The sequence below is a fragment of the Narcine bancroftii genome, chromosome 4 (assembly GCF_036971445.1).
Source record: "Narcine bancroftii isolate sNarBan1 chromosome 4, sNarBan1.hap1, whole genome shotgun sequence".
In the NCBI taxonomy this organism is placed as follows: domain Eukaryota; kingdom Metazoa; phylum Chordata; class Chondrichthyes; order Torpediniformes; family Narcinidae; genus Narcine; species Narcine bancroftii.
Genome location: NC_091472.1, coordinates 24,458,061 through 24,474,008, shown reverse-complemented (window position 1 = coordinate 24,474,008; position 15,948 = coordinate 24,458,061). Strand labels below are relative to the sequence as shown.

Genomic DNA, 15,948 nt, shown 5'->3' with positions numbered 1-15,948 from the left:
GACTCTATCACACCTAAAACAACGAAACCCAGGGATATTCAGTTGCCAATCACATCCCTCCTGCAACCATGTCTCACTAATCGCTACCACATCATACTTCCAAGTATCAATCCACACCTTCAGCTCATCCACCTTTTTTACAATACTCCTGGCATTAAAATATATGAATTTCAGGGATTTCCCATTTTTTAATCCCTGTTTGTTCCCATTAGCTTATCCACGAGGTTTTAAAGGAAAAGCACCTTTTATTTTGTAGGGAAATCTTTATTCTTACTCATTTCCACGTGTCCTACTGTGGAGAAAGTCTTTAGCATAGATGTATGGAGTGGCCAGTCTGAACCTACCTGACCTTTCCTAACCCCTCCCTTGGCTCCTCCCTGGATTTCCCAATAAAGGCTGGTGTGCCCGGACTTGCCCCCTCTTGCTCCTGTACCTTGAATCTGGCCAAGTCGTGTATCAGTAATGCTTAGGTTTTTGGTAATTAAAGCCATTTAATCACTCCATCCCATCGATGTGATTATTGTGTGCTCCACGCCTACAGATAATTGTCTAACCATCCTGATCAATTTATTTTGATGCTAACTCCTCTTTTTGCACTCAGCAGTGTTTATCTGAGAGTTTCTTTGTGTCAATTTGGTTGAATAACCAGAAATTTCTTTGAGTGTTCATTCTCATTGGACTGCCCTTTACCAAAATTGTGGCACATACAGTCAGGCTCTTCATTACCAGCCTTGATTTGCATTTCTAAAGATGAAGATTGCTTGTGGCTATTGGAAATCTTTTGATATTGCCTTCCATTTTATTCAAACATCAACTGATCTTCCCCTGCTATTGCTCATGCAAAGCCTTGGCCATTATCATGGCTAGCAGCTAAAATGGGTCCCTGTTTAATCTGTTCTGAACCTTTTTAAACTTTATTGAGGGGTCTTTCTATAGAATGGCACCTGCTTTGTCTCTGGCTTCTGTCCTTGGGGAGAGGACGTTATTCAATGTCAAAGCAGGAAATGAATCTCTACTAATTATTGGAAAAAATTGTGACTTTGAAAGAGGAAAGGTGCTACTTTATTTTCAGTTACTAAATTAAAATAAGCTTAATAACTTGTTTTCTACCACACCTGAAATATGTTTTCTTTCTTTGCTCAGAGAGGTGAGCTTCCAAAAGATTGTTCTGAAATATATAGTCCTTCCTAGTTGGTTTGAAGAAATTTAGTCATCTTCAGCAGAGAATTTGATTGATTGGCTGGGTTGCTTTTAATTGTGTTTCTATGTTTCCTGACAGATTATTTTCATGACTGCCTCAGACTGTAAAAGATTTGTAGTTAATGTCTGATTTGGTAGTTTAATGCCATATCTTTGGTTTTATTGTGCAGTGTTTCTGGAAATACTCATGGGCACTTATTGTGAAATAGATCTTCTGGAATGGTGAAAGTAGAAAGTGTAGAAAAATTATTAATGATTTACAACAGTCTATGACGGTGTAGTGAATAACTGAAAATAGAATGGTTTGAATCGCACAAAGTCTGTCCAGAGCTGGGCATAAAGATGGCTGGGATCCAGTTCAAAATTCAGATTTATTGCCAGAATACAGACGTGACATCACATACAACCCTGAGATTCTTTATCCTGCGGGTCAGGCTGAAACTTCTACTTATTGGTAATGCAAAAGAATGTACTCAAATGCAAAATAGAGACATGTAAACAAAGAAAGAAAGAAGTGCAAAAATAACAGTGCAATGCAGAAAATAAATATTCAATAATAAATAATGTGCAAAGTAAGAGCCCCTAAATGAGTCTCTGATTGATTTGTTATTTAGGAGTCTGAGCGGTAGTAATTGTTCCTGAACCCGGTAGTACGAATCTTGTGGCACCTATGCCTCTTTCGAAATGGCATGGATATGAGTTCTGTGAAAAAATGTAGCAGGATGAGACTTGTGCGATTTGAGAGGTGTGTAAATTAGCATTAGCCTCATGCTGCCAGATACGGACAGGCCTGGATGAGTGCAGGGCACTTGTGATGGAAAGCAAGGCCCATCCAGGATGTGTTCAGGTAGGAGTTGAAGGCTTACCGGGTGTACGTGAGGCCTCCTCGAAGTGGGAACAGGAAGTCTGAATGGTCATGAGAACAGATTAGATGGAAAAGAAAATGATCCAGGAGTCGATGTTGATATCTGTAACTTGCCTCAAAGTGCAATGGGTCTGCAAAAACCTCTATTGATCATTACTTATCCCCCTCCTTCGTGCTTCAGCTCTCTTCCACATACCAAGTGTTTCCCTCAGATGATTTAGGTTTTACAGTAACGAACTGTGAGAGTTATGAACACCAGTACGAATAAGACCAAGCAAATAAAGAGAGGAGAAGAACAGACTGACAAACAGGTAGCTGTTAAGGTGAGAATTGAATGCAAAGAAGTAAGAAAGAGATAGTAGTTGTAGAGAAAGAGAATGGGGTGGCAGTCATGAAGGACAGCTTAAAGTAATTGAGCTGGAAAGAACTGAAGTTGGAATACAGGGAGAAATGAAAGTGAAGGAAAGTGAGAAAGACGAGAGATGGAGGAATAAAGAACAGAGTAAACTGGGATGTTGCTACAGCTCTCAATACAGCCAGAAACCCGAGAGATTTTGTAAAATCCAACAAATAATGAAACCAAAGGTGTTTTCTAAAGGCCTAAGTAATAATTTAAAAAAAATTTTTCACACTATGAACCATATTGACCAATAAACATTTCCCTCTTGACACACATTTTCTCCCCTTTTCTTCCCTCCCCTCCCTCCTTCACCCCCCCCCCCCACCCACTCAACATTCAATTTAAGCCCATTAAACAATGTCATCACACAATGAAAATAAACAAGAAATTTGTGTCATCTACTTTTACACACTGGGTCAGTTCATTTCGTCTTCTTCTCCTTCTGTCATTTTAGGCAGTGGAGGTCCGCAGTAGGACTTCTCCATTGTGTTCCATGTACGGTTCCCAAATTTGTTCAAATACTGTGATATTATTTCTTAAATTATATGTTATTTTTTCCAATGGAATACATTTATTCATTTCTATGTACCATTGCTGTATTCTCAGGTTATCTTCTGATTTCCAGGTTAACATAATACATTTTTTTGCTATAGCTAAGGCTATCATAATAAATCTTTTTTGTGCTCCATCCAAATCGACTCCAAGTTCGTTACTTTTTATATTACTTAGAAAAAAGATCTCTGGATTTTTTGGTATGTGGCTTTTTGTGATTTTATTTAATACCTGCTTTAGATCTTCCCAAAACTTTTCTACTTTCTCACATGCCCAAATTGCATGTACTGTTGTCCCTGTTTCCTTCTTACAGCGAAAACATCTGTCTGATACTGTTGGGTCCCATTTATTTAACTTTTGGGCCGTGGCGTATAGCCTGTGTAGCCAATTATATTGTATCATGCGTAACCTCGAGTTTATTGTATTTCTCATAGTTCCGGAGTATAGCTTTTCCCATGTTTCATTCTTTATCTTTATGTTTAGATCTTGTTCCCACTTTTGTTTGGGTTTACAGCTTATTTCCTTTCTCTTTCTCTTGCAGTTTGATGTACATGTTTGTTATAAATCTTTTAATTATCATTGTGTCTGTAATCATGTATTCAAAGCTGCTTCCTTCCAGTTGGTGGTATACAAACATTGTACTATGAGTTATACCATATTTGCACTTAATTTGTTCAAAAGATAATAATTTATTTCCCAAAAAACAATTTTCTATTCTTTTGATCCCTTTTCTCTCCCATTCTCTAAAGGAAAAGTTATCTATTGTGAAGGGGATTAGTTGATTTTGCATCAATATTAATTTTGGTAGTTGATAATTTGTTTTTTTCAGTTCTACGTGAATCTTCTTCCAAATGTTGAGCAGATGATGCAATACTGGTTTTCATCCCACTTAAATAGTATATGTTCAGGTACCTTCTCCCCTATTTTATCTAGTTCTAATCTGGTCCAATTTGGTTTTTCCCTTTGATAAAAATCTGATAGGTATCTTAATTGTGCTGCTCTATAATAATTCTTAAAGTTTGGTCACTGTAAGTCCCCTTGTTTGTACCATTCTATTAATTTATCTAGTGCTATCCTCATTTTCCCCCCTTTCCATAAGAATTTCCTTATTATTTTATTTAGCTCCTTGAAGAATTTCTCTGTTAGGTGAATTGGTAATGATTGGAATAGATCTTGTATCCTTGGGAAGATGTTCATTTTAATGCAGTTTACCCTTCCTATCAGTGTTAGTGGTAAGTCTTTCCAATGTTCTAAGTTGTCTTGTAATTTCTTCATTAATGGCTGATAATTTAATTTGTATAGATGGGCTAGATTATTATCTAGTTGAATACCTAGGTATCGGATTGCTTGTGTTTGCCATTTAAATGGTGATTCTTTCTTAAACTTTGTGAAATTCGCATTATTCATTAGTATCGCTTCACTTTTATTTGCGTTGATCTTGTACCCCGATACTTCTCCATATTCCTTTGATTTCTTAAGTAATTCTTTTATTGATAATTCTGGTTCTGTTAAGTATACTATGACATCATCTGCATATAGATTGATTTTATATTCCTTCTCTTTTATTTTTATCCCTCGTATTTTATTTTCTGTTCTTATCAGTTCTGCTAGTGGTTCTATAGCTAATGCGAACAGTGAGGGAGATAATGGCCATCCCTGCCTAGTTGACCTGCTTAATTTAAATTGGTTTGATATATATCCATTTACTGTCACCTTCGCCAATGGTCCCTTATATAATGCTTTAATCTAATTAATATATTTATCTGGTAGGTTGAATCTCTGTAGTACTTTAAATAAATAATTCCATTCTACTCTGTCAAAGGCTTTCTCTGTGTCTAAGGCAACCGCCACTGTTGGCGTCTTGTTTTCTTGTACTGCATGGATTAAGTTAATGAACTTACAGATATTGTCTGTTGTTCGTCTTTTCTTAATAAATCCAGTTTGATCTAATTTTACTATTTTTGGTACACAGTCGGCCAATCTGTTTGCTAATAGTTTAGGTATTATCTTATAATCTGTGTTGAGTAGAGATATTGGTCTATACGATGCTGATGTTAGTGGATCTTTCCCCATCTTTGGTATTACTGTAATTATTGCTGTTTTGCACGAATCTGGCATGTTTTGTGTTTTTTAAATCTGGTTCATTACTTCCAGGAGAGGAGGAATTAATAAGTCTTTAAATGTTTTATAGAATTCTATTGGGAGTTCGTCCTCTCCTGGCGTTTTATTGTTCTGTAGTTTTTTTTAATATATCCTGTATTTCCTCTCTTTCAAATGATTTTATTAATTTGTTTTGCTCCTCTTCTTGCAATTTTGGTAGTTCAATTTTAGCTAGAAACTCATCTATTTTGTCTTCTTTCCCTTCATTCTCAGTTCAATATAATTGCTCGTAGAATTCCTTGAAGTTTTCATTGATCTCCGTTGGGTTATATGTAATTTGTTTGTCCTTTTTCCTATGTTTTAAGCTGCCAAGCTAGTATTTTGTGCATTTTTTCTCCTAGCTCATAATACTTCTGTTTTGTCTTCATTATGTTCTTCTCCACCTTGTACGTTTGTAATGTTTCATATTTTATTTTTTTGTCCGCCAATTCTCTTTTTTTTGTTGTATTTTCCCTTGTTGCTAATTCTTTTTCTGTACTTGCTATTTCCCTTTCCAGCTGTTCTGTTTCCCGATTGTAGTCCTTCTTCATCTTAGTTACATAACTTATTATTTGCCCTCTGATGAACGCTTTCATTGTATCCCATAGTATAAATTTATCTTTCACTGATTCCGTATTTATTTCAAAGTACATTTTAATTTGTCGTTCAATGAATTCTCTAAAATCCTGTCTTTTAAGTAGCATGGGAATGAACTCTCTAAAATCCTGTCTTTTAAGTAGCATGGAATTTAATCTCCATCGATACATTCTCGGTGGGATGTCCTCCAGCTCTATTGCTAATAACAGGGGTGAGTGATCCGATAACAATCTACCTTTATATTCCATTTTTCTAACTCTCCCTTGGATGTGGGCTGACAACAGGAACAGGTCAATCTTTGAGTATGTTTTATGTCTACCCGAATAACATGAGTATTCCTTCTCCTTTGCGTGTTGTCTCCTCCATATATCCAAAAGTTGCATTTCCTGCATCGATTTAACCATAAATTTGGTTACTTTGTTCTTTCTGCTAGTCTTTTGTCCAGTTTTTTCCATCATTGTCCAAATTAAAGTTAAAGTCCCCTCCTATCAGTATATTCCCCTGCGTATCTGCAATCTTCAAAAAGATATCTTGCATAAATTTTTGATCCTCTTCATTAGGTGCATATACATTGAGCAAATTCCAAAATTCTGAATATTTCTGACACTTTATCATTACATACCTCCCTCTGGATCTATTAATTCCTCCTCTATTTTGATTTGTACATTTTTATTGATTAATATAGCTAGTCCTCTGGCTTTTGAATTATATGATGCTGCCGTTACGTGCCCTACCCACTCTCTCCTTAATTTATTATGTTCCACTTCAGTTAGATGTGTTTCCTGCACGAATGCTATATCAATTTTTTCTTTCTTCAGTAAATTTAACAGCTTTTTCTTTTTGATTTGGTTATGTATTCCGTTAATATTTATAGTCATATAGTTCAACACTGCCTTCCCTGTGCCCAGATAGGGGCCGCCGCCTCCTTCTTTCTGCCCGGACCGGGGCCTCCGCCTGCTTCGCTCTGCTGAGACCAGGGCCAACACCTCCCCCCCGTCTCCACCCAGACAGGGGCCGCCGCCTGTCCCACTCTACCGAGGCCGATGGTAGGCGGCGGCGGCCCCGATCTGGGCAGAGGGTAGGCGGTGGCGGCCCCGATCGGGCAGAGGGTAGGCGGCGGCGGCCCCGGTCTGGGCAGAGGGTAGGCGGCAGCGGCCCCGGCCCCAGTCCGAGCAGAAGGTAGGCGGCGGCGGCCCTGATCCGGGCAAAAGCAAGGGGGAGGCGGCGGCCCCGGCCTCGGTAGAGTGAGGCAGGCGGAGGCCCCGGTCCGGGCAGAAGCGAGTGGGAGTCGGTGGCCCCGGCCTCGGCAGAGTGAAGCAGGCGGAGGCCCCGAGAAGCAGGCGGAGGCCAACAGGTTGGATTGCAACCAGGTATGGTCCGACCTAGAAGGGGAGGCAGGCCCCTCCAGCCTGGGTAAGAAACCTGCATAGGAGAAGGCCACTCTGATATAAAACCTACTACCCAAGGACCTCGCTGCCACGTCCCAGCTTGCTTGGCCATGTGGCACACGAACCATGGATGTAAAGGGTGGGGCCAGTACTGCGCACACTGCACTCCACCTAAAAGCTCCTTTGCGCAGGCCCGAGGACATGTCCACGTCCTCCCCCTCCACGTCCTCCCCCTCAAAAGATGTTCACAAACTCAAGCTAGCATGCTGGAACATCAGAACCATGCTAGACAAGGCTGACAGCCACCGACCTGAACATCGGTCTGCCCTCATCGCACATGTACTGCTCAGACTTGACATCGACATAGCTGCTCTCAGTGAAGTCCGCCTTGCAGATGTAGGCAGCCTCCAAGAACGCGGCGCAGGCTACACACTCTACTGGTCTGGCAAGCCTATGGATGAACAATGCCTATCTGGTGTAGGCTTCATGGTCAAGAACTCCATTGCCTCCAAACTCGAAAACCTCCCGACAGGCCACTCGGACCGGATCATGTCCATGCGACTCCCCCTTCAAAGAAAGCATCGCATCACCCTCATCAGTGTCTATGCTCCAACCCCCCAGGTGGAACCAGCAGAAAAGGACAAGTTCTACACTGATCTGCACAACCTCATTCAACGCACCCCTACAGCCGACAAGGTTGTCATCCTTGGCGACTTCAATGCTCGTGTCGGCAAAGGCTCAGAAACCTGGCCAGGAATCCTGGGCAAGCATGGTGTTGGCAAGTGCAACAACAACGGGTGCCTCCTGTTGGAGCTCTGTGCAGAACAGCGGCTTGTCATTACAAACACCCTTTTTCAGCAGAGGGACAGCCTTAAGACTACCTGGATGCATCTCCGATCCAAACACTGGCACCTCCTGGACTTCGTCCTGGTGCGAGAAAGAGACAAACGAGATGTGCTCCACACCAGGGTCATGCCCAGTGCGGAATGCCACACTGACCACCGGCTTGTTCGCTGCAAGCTCAACCTTCACTTCAAGCCAAAGCCCAGGAACAGTGGTGCCCCCAGAAAGAGGTTCAATGTTGGAAACCTGCAGTCAGACGAAGTGAGAGGAAACTTCCAGGCAAACCTCCAGGCAAAGCTCGAGGATGCAATTCGCCTCACGGACTCGTCTCCTGAAACCCTCTGGGATCAGCTGAAGACTGCTATACTGCAATCCACTGAAGAGGTACTGGGCTTCTCCTCCAGGAAAAACAAGGACTGGTTTGACGAAAACAACCAGGAAATCCAGGAGCTGCTGGCAAAGAAGCGAGCTGCCCACCAGGCTCTCCTTGCAAAGCCGTCCTGGCCGGAGAAGAAACGAGCCTTCCGTCGCGCATGCAGCCATCTTCAGCGCAAACTCCGGAAGATCCAAAATGAGTGGTGGACTAGCCTCGCCAAACGAACCCAGCTTAGCGCGGACATTGGCGACTTCAGGGGTTTTTACGAGGCTCAAAAGGCTGTGTACGGCCCCTCACCCCAAGTCCAAAGCCCGCTGCGCAGCTCAGACGGCAATGTCCTACTCAGCAACAAGATCTCCATCCTCAACCGATGGTCAGAACACTTCCAATCTCTTTTCAGTGCCAACCGCTCAGTCCAAGAATCCGCCCTGCTCCAGCTCCCTCAACAGCCCTTAAGGCTAGAGATGGATGAGGTCCTCACCCAGGAAGAGACATATAAGGCAATTGAACAACTGAAAAGTGGCAAAGCAGCAGGTATGGATGGAATCCCCCCAGAGGTCTGGAAGGCTGGCGGCAAAACTCTGCATGCCAAACTGCATGAGTTTTTCAAGCTCTGCTGGGACCAAGGAAAGCTACCTCAGGACCTTCGTGATGCCATCATCATCACCCTGTACAAAAACAAAGGCGAGAAATCAGACTGCTCAAACAACAGGGGAATCACGCTGCTCTCCATTGCAGGCAAAATCTTCGCTAGGATTCTACTAAATAGAATAATACCTAGTGTCACCGAGAATATTCTCCCAGAATCACAGTGCGGCTTTCGCGCAAACAGAGGAACTACTGACATGGTCTTTGCCCTCAGACAGCTCCAAGAAAAGTGCAGAGAACAAAACAAAGGACTCTACATCATCTTTGTTGACCTCATCAAAGCCTTCGACACCGTGAGTAGGAAAGGGCTTTGGCAAATACTAGCCTCGGATGCCCCCCAAAGTTCCTCAACATGGTTATCCAACTGCACGAAAACGAACAAAGTCAGGTCAGATTCAGCAATGAGCTCTCTGAACCCTTCTCCATTAACAATGGCGTGAAGCAAGGCTGCGTTCTTGCACCAAGCCTCTTTTCAATCTTCTTTAGTGTGATGCTGAAACAAGCCATGAAAGACCTCAACAATGAAGACGCTGTTTACATCTGGTACCCCATGGATGGCAGTCTCTTCAATGTGAGGCGCCTGCAAGCTCACACCAAGACACAAGAGCAACTTGTCCGTGAACTACTCTTTGCAGACGATGTCGCTTTAGTTGCCCATTCAGAGCCAGCTCTTCAGCGCTTGACGTCCTGTTTTGCGGAAACTGCCAAAATGTTTGGCCTGGAAGTCAGCCTGAAGAAAACGGAGGTCCTCCATCAGCCAGCTCCCCACCATGACTACCAGCCCCCTCTCATCTCCATCGGGCACACAAAACTCAAAACGGTCAACCAGTTTACCTATCTCGGCTGCACCATTTCATCGGATGCAAGGATCGACAACGAGATAGACAACAGACTCGCCAAGGCAAATAGCGCCTTTGGAAGACTACACAAAAGAGTCTGAAAAAACAACCAACTGAAAAACCTCACAAAGATTGGCATATACAGAGCCATTGTCATACCCACACTCCTGTTCGGCTCCGAATCATGGGTCCTCTACCAGCATCTCCTATGGCTCCTAGAATGCTTCTGCCAGCGTTGTCTCTGCTCCATCCTCAACATTCATTCGAGCGACTTCATCACCAACATCGAAGTACTCGAGATGGCAGAGGCCAGCATCGAATCCATGCTGCTGAAGATCCAACTGTGCTGGGTAGGTCACGTCTCCAGAATGGAGGACCATCGCCTTCCCAAGATCGTGTTATATGGCGAGCTCTCCACTGGCCACCGAGACAGAGATGCACCAAAGAAGAGGTACAAGGACTGCCTAAAGAAATCTCTTGGTGCCTGCCACATTGACCACCGCCAGTGGGCTGATCTCGCCTCAAACCGTGCATCTTGGCGCCTCACAGTTCGGCGGGCAGCAACCTCCTTTGAAGAAGACCGCAGAGCCCACCTCACTGACAAAAGACAAAGGAGGAAAAACCCAACACCCAACCCCAACCAACCAATTTTCCCTTGCAACCGCTGCAACCGTGTCTGCCTGTCCCGCATCGGACTTGTCAGCCAGAAACGAGCCTGCAGCTGACGTGGACATTACCCCTCCATAAATCTTCGTCCGCGAAGCCAAGCCAAAGTCTCTTATAGTTCAACATGGCCATTTCATACTTTGTTTACCTTTCCTTTCTGCTTCCTCATCACCACCTTTTCTCTTTATCCATTTCTGTTTTTTTTTAATGCACTGTAAGACAACATTTCTAAAACATAAAATATTTCCACTATTCCCACATCTAGAATTTCCTTAACCCCAAATGTCCCCCCCCCCCCCCCCCCTCTCTGAGTTGCCTCTTGTCCCTTGCCGGGTAACCACAACTTCCCTCTCCATTTGGATTGCGAATCTGCTCGCAAGCGTCAACTGATTTCGCAGTGACTGTTATTCTCCCCCACCTGACCCCTTCCAGAAAAGACTTTTATCTTCACATATAACAAAACTCACCCTATTAATTCCCTCTTACTTCCTTTCTTCCTTTTTCTTCCCCTTCTTAGTTCTTACTTATACATTATTTTTCTTCTTTATATGAAGTTTGTCGTCATTCTTGTTCTTGTTACATCTCTTCATCTCTCTTTCTGTTTTGCAGGCGTTCTGCAAATTCTAGTGCTTTGTTCGGATCCAAGAACAGTCTGCTTTGCTGCCCCAAGATAACTATTTTAAGCACCGCTGGATATCTTAACATAAATTTATAGCCTTTCTTCCATAGGATCGATTTTGCTGCCTCTTCTTCAGGAGCTCAAAACTTATGTCTGGGTAGAAAAAAAATTTGTGACCTTTGTATTCCAGTGGATTTTTGTCTTCTCTCATTTTTTTCATTGACTTCTCCAATATATTTTCTCTTGTCGTATATCTCAGGAATTTTACTAGAATGGATCTTGGTTTTTGTTGTGGCTGTGGTTTTGGGACTAAAGTTCTGTGTGCCCTTTCTATTTCCATTCCTTCCTGTACTTTTGGCATTCCCAGGACTTTGGGGATCCATTCTTTTATAAATTCTTTCATATCTTTGCCTTCTTCATCTTCCTTAAGGCCCACTATCATTATATTGTTTCTCCTATTATAGTTTTCTATTATATCCATCTTCTGAGCTAACAACTCCTGTGTTTCTTTAACTTTTTTATCATTTTCTTCCAATTTTCTTTTTAAGTCGTCCACTTCCATTTCTACGGCTGTTTCTCGTTTTTCCACCTTGTCTACTCTTTTTCCTATTTCTGTTATGACCAGCTCTAATCTACTCACTTTTTCTTCTGTACCTTTTATTTCACTAAATTCTCGTGTCAGCCATTTTTTAAATGCTTCCATATATTCTTTAAAATTTTTTTTATCTATGTACTGTCCATTCCCTTTATTTTCTATTTCTCTGTGCAGAGCTTGATGTTCTCCTTCTTCTTCTTCTGTGTCTGCTCTAGGGTTTGTGTCCTCTACCTCTCTTCCTTGTATCTGTGTCTCTTCTGACTTTCTTGTTGGGCTGTTTGTCTCGGTTTGTTGGGTATTTTTTTTATCTGTTGTGTCTCTGATTTCCTTTTTTCATTCTCATCCCTCCCGTTCCCGTTATTTTCTGTATCTTCCCACTGGGTGCCCTGCTGTCGCGTCTTTCTCAGCTGTTCGAGCTGTGGAGTTCAACTCCACAGCTGGTCCCCCTCCCGTCGGTGTTGTCTTTGTCATGCGCGGTTGCGCACCTCTGTTTGGCTCCGTAAGACATCTTTGCAGTCCTGCGTTCAGTGGGTCGTGAGCCTGCGGGGTTTCCACTGACCTCAGGGAGTGGACGCCTCTTTCCACGGCGGGTCCCTGCTTCTTCGTACAGGTACAGCGTCTTTCCTTCGTATTTTCTTCCCTTTATTTTTGGCTTTTCTTTCTTTGGTGCCATTTCCTCCACACCTTTATTTTTTATTTGTTGTGATTTGTGTGTCTGGGGCTTTGGTTTTTCTTTACTTTTTTCCTTCTTTTCTGGAGAGGGCTGGTATTCTCCTATCGGCCACTACTCCATCACGTGACTCCTCAGGCCTAAGTAATAATTGATGCGACTTAACGCGACACAGCAAAAATTAAGTTTGATTCCATCCCTTCAAAATTATAATGATAGATTGTATTCAGTAGAGCTTGGTTGTTCAAAGGCAGAAGAGGAGTCCCTTCATAGTCGCAGATTACCTGTGGATTCACAGATTAACTAACTTCAGAGCTAAAAATTTGCCTCATTGGCACTTCTCTGCACTAACTCTTAATTTCTTTAATATTTAATAATATCATAACTCTTTAGAGATTTGTGAAGATTCATTGTCCTTTGGTTAAAGATATTTTTTCTCATCTCTTTTCTGAATGGCCAAAAACCTAATTTGAGAATTACAGTCATCCAGGAGAAAAGAAAATCAATTAAACATCTATCCTCAACAATGCTGTAGGTTTTATTGAAATCATTTCATTCTTTTAAACTTCGAAGAGTGTTGTCTAAGTCTGCGCCAACCCTTCTTGTGCAACAAAACTGCCAACCCAGGATTCAACCTTGGGCTGAGATCATTCTTTGGTGCTTTAACAGGGGCCATTATTCAAACTGAGTGATGCCAAGCTATTGAGACCCGAATGCGTCCAGCCCTAACCACACATGCTCTTAACCATTTGTAACTAGAGGCAGTACTCTTCTCCCTCATGCTCTGAAACCAGCTTTTGTGCGCAGCTTATGTAATAAATTGTGAAAATGGTCGAACTGCCACCTAATTATTTCTGTTTATTTTCCTTGCTTAGACACTAGCAGATCATTTTGAAGACAAGACCACATCTGTGGTGGAGCGACTAAAGATCTTCTACTGTTGCCAAGTGCCTCCACACTATGCCATTAAGGTATGTCTATCTCCAAGAGGTAGTCTCTCCAGTAGTGCAGGAGTGACAGCTTAGATTTACAGGTTCACAGTCTGCACTGAATTGCTTTTCTTCTTCCAAGTTTTCCAAATCTCTGTTGTTTTTATTTGAAGATTTTCAAAGTCTTGTATAAATCCATCCAAACAATTCAATCTCTTTCAACACCAATATGACATACAGAGTCTGTTTTTATTCCCCCATCCCCCTCCCCACCCTTCCTTGTCCCGATACAACTGAGAATAAAGTCATATAACTTGTACAGATACAAAAATTACAAATACTGGTGGGGTCAACAACCCCTACAGAAACCTAGAAAAAAGCCTGCGGAAACAAAAAAAACAAGCCAGCTCTCTGTTCTTGATAACCTAGATTTTGTACTCTGACATTTTAAATATCCATCCTCAACATTCATTGGAGTGACTTCATCACCAACATCGAAGTACTTGAGCTGGCAGAGTCCGCAAGCATCGAATCCACGCTGTTGAAGACCCAACTGCGCTGGGTGGGTCACGTCTTTAGAATGGAGGACCATCGCCTTCCCAAAATCGTGTTCTATGGCGAGCTCTCCACTGGCCACCGAGACAGAGGTGCACCAAAGAAGAGGTACAAGGACTGCTTAAAGAAATCTCTTGGTGCCTGCCACATTGAGCTCCGCCAGTAGGCTGATCTCGCCTCCAACTGTGCATCTTGGCGCCTCACAGTTCGGCAGGCAGCAACCTCCTTTGAAGAAGACTGCAGAGCCCACCTCACTGACGAAAGACAAAGGAGGAAAAACCCAACCCCAACCAACTTGCAATTTTCCCTTGCAATCGCTGCAACCGTACCTGCCTGTCCCGCATCGGACTTGTCAGTCACCAACGAGCCTGCAGCTGACGTGGACATACCCCTCTATAAATCTTCGTCCGCGAAGCCAAACCAAAGAAAAAAGAATTTAAAATTTAATATTATTAAATAAAATTACCCTTGCTCTTTCTGCTATGTAGTGAACCATTTTTTTTTTCAGTGGCTGGGTTATCTGGGGCTTCTCATCCACAATGCGCATGGTTGGGCAAACCCAATGGGCAGCATGGTTAGCATAGCAATTAGTGTGACGCTATTACAGCGCCAGCAACCTGGGTTCGAATCCAGCGCTGTCTGTAAGGAGTTTGTACTTTTTCCCCATGAATCTCCCCGGAAGCTCCGTTTTCCTCCAACCCTCCAAAAACATATGGGATTGTAGGTTAATTGAGTGTAATTGGGTTTAAATGACTGAAATTGGCTTCTACTGTGTTATAAGTGATAAAAAAATAAAATGTGAGAATTCATTTTACTGTCCATCTGCCCCAATCATCGGCAGTGAAGGAATGGGCAATGGGCAAAAATGGTCATTCAGCATTTCTGGCCTGGACCCTTTATCAAGACAAACTGCTGTCTGTGGTTTTTGTATTTTAATTTTTCTTGAGAGCAAATGTTTTTCCATCATGTTGAGCATTAGCCATCAATAAATTGCAGGCGTTTTTGAAAGGTTATCTTTTCCTTATTAGCGACAGCTTGCCATTCTACTGTTGGATCTGGGATGTGTCAGTTCAGCTCAGCAGATCTTCGAGCAACTAGAGATGTGGGAAGATGTTGTGATCTGCTGTGAAAGAATTGGAAGGCATGGAAAGGTGAGACAACATCCCATAGAAGTAACTTTTTAGCTGACTTAAGGCATTTAATGTTATTTAAAGAGTTTCTGCTTGTTCCTAGCCATTGAAAAGTATTTGAATTATATTGACAATAAAAAAAATGCCCATGTACAATGTTGACTCTTTTAAAGTTTTTGACTTTCTCTCACAGGAGACTGTGACATCTTAAAAAAAAATGAGTGAATTGGAAAAACCATAATATTTCGCTTTCATTAGTTGATTTGGTGGTTAGATCCACAAAGCATTACAGCACAGAAAACAGGCCCTTCAGCCTTTCTAGTCTGTGCTGAACTATTCTGCCTGTGACAGATAAACAGCAATACAAATATCACAAATTATTTGTAACAAGATGACAGCTATTTTTTTTGCATGAAGGTTTGAAAATCGATAATGATTTGCAAAACTCGTGGATGGCATCTGGAACCTTTTGTGCAATAGTTGACTATTCTCATTTGTAAGGTTCAGCATTCTGTACTCTTTAAATTTTCCTCAACTTGAATTGAATAATGCTTGCATGTCTATCACCTTTTGCTATGAAATGATCTTGATGCATTTACTCAGCCATTTAAGGTGATTTTTTTATTCTCAGCAATAAAATGAACTGCAAGGATTTCTGGGTGGGACAGGATAGGTATTTTGATAGCTTTCACATCATTAGTTTAGAAGGACATAATGGCTCAGGGTTTTCCTGCTCATCCTCCATTGATCTTTGCAATGTATGTGTGCACGTGTGTAGTACATTACACCAATCCCCAAGAAGGTATGCTGACAACGATTATAACATCTTGCACAAATAGACACTGAGGGTAAAAAGTAATCATGGCTGATTTTATAATGGAGGCTTAGAAATGGACACTGGCAGTTTCTTTATTTCTCTTTCTCCAAATATATATTT

The 15,948-nt window shown here is 42.1% G+C and overlaps 1 protein-coding gene across 1 annotated transcript in view; it reads left to right on the top strand.

Moving 5' to 3' along the window:
- ttc27 (tetratricopeptide repeat domain 27) overlaps positions 1 to 15,948 on the top strand; it is a 307,508-nt gene that overhangs the window by 187,714 nt on the left and 103,846 nt on the right. The window contains exons 11-12 of the mRNA XM_069930951.1: positions 13,273 to 13,368; positions 14,910 to 15,032. Of these exons, the coding sequence (XP_069787052.1) occupies positions 13,273 to 13,368; positions 14,910 to 15,032 (219 nt within the window). The remainder of the gene's footprint in view (positions 1 to 13,272; positions 13,369 to 14,909; positions 15,033 to 15,948) is intronic.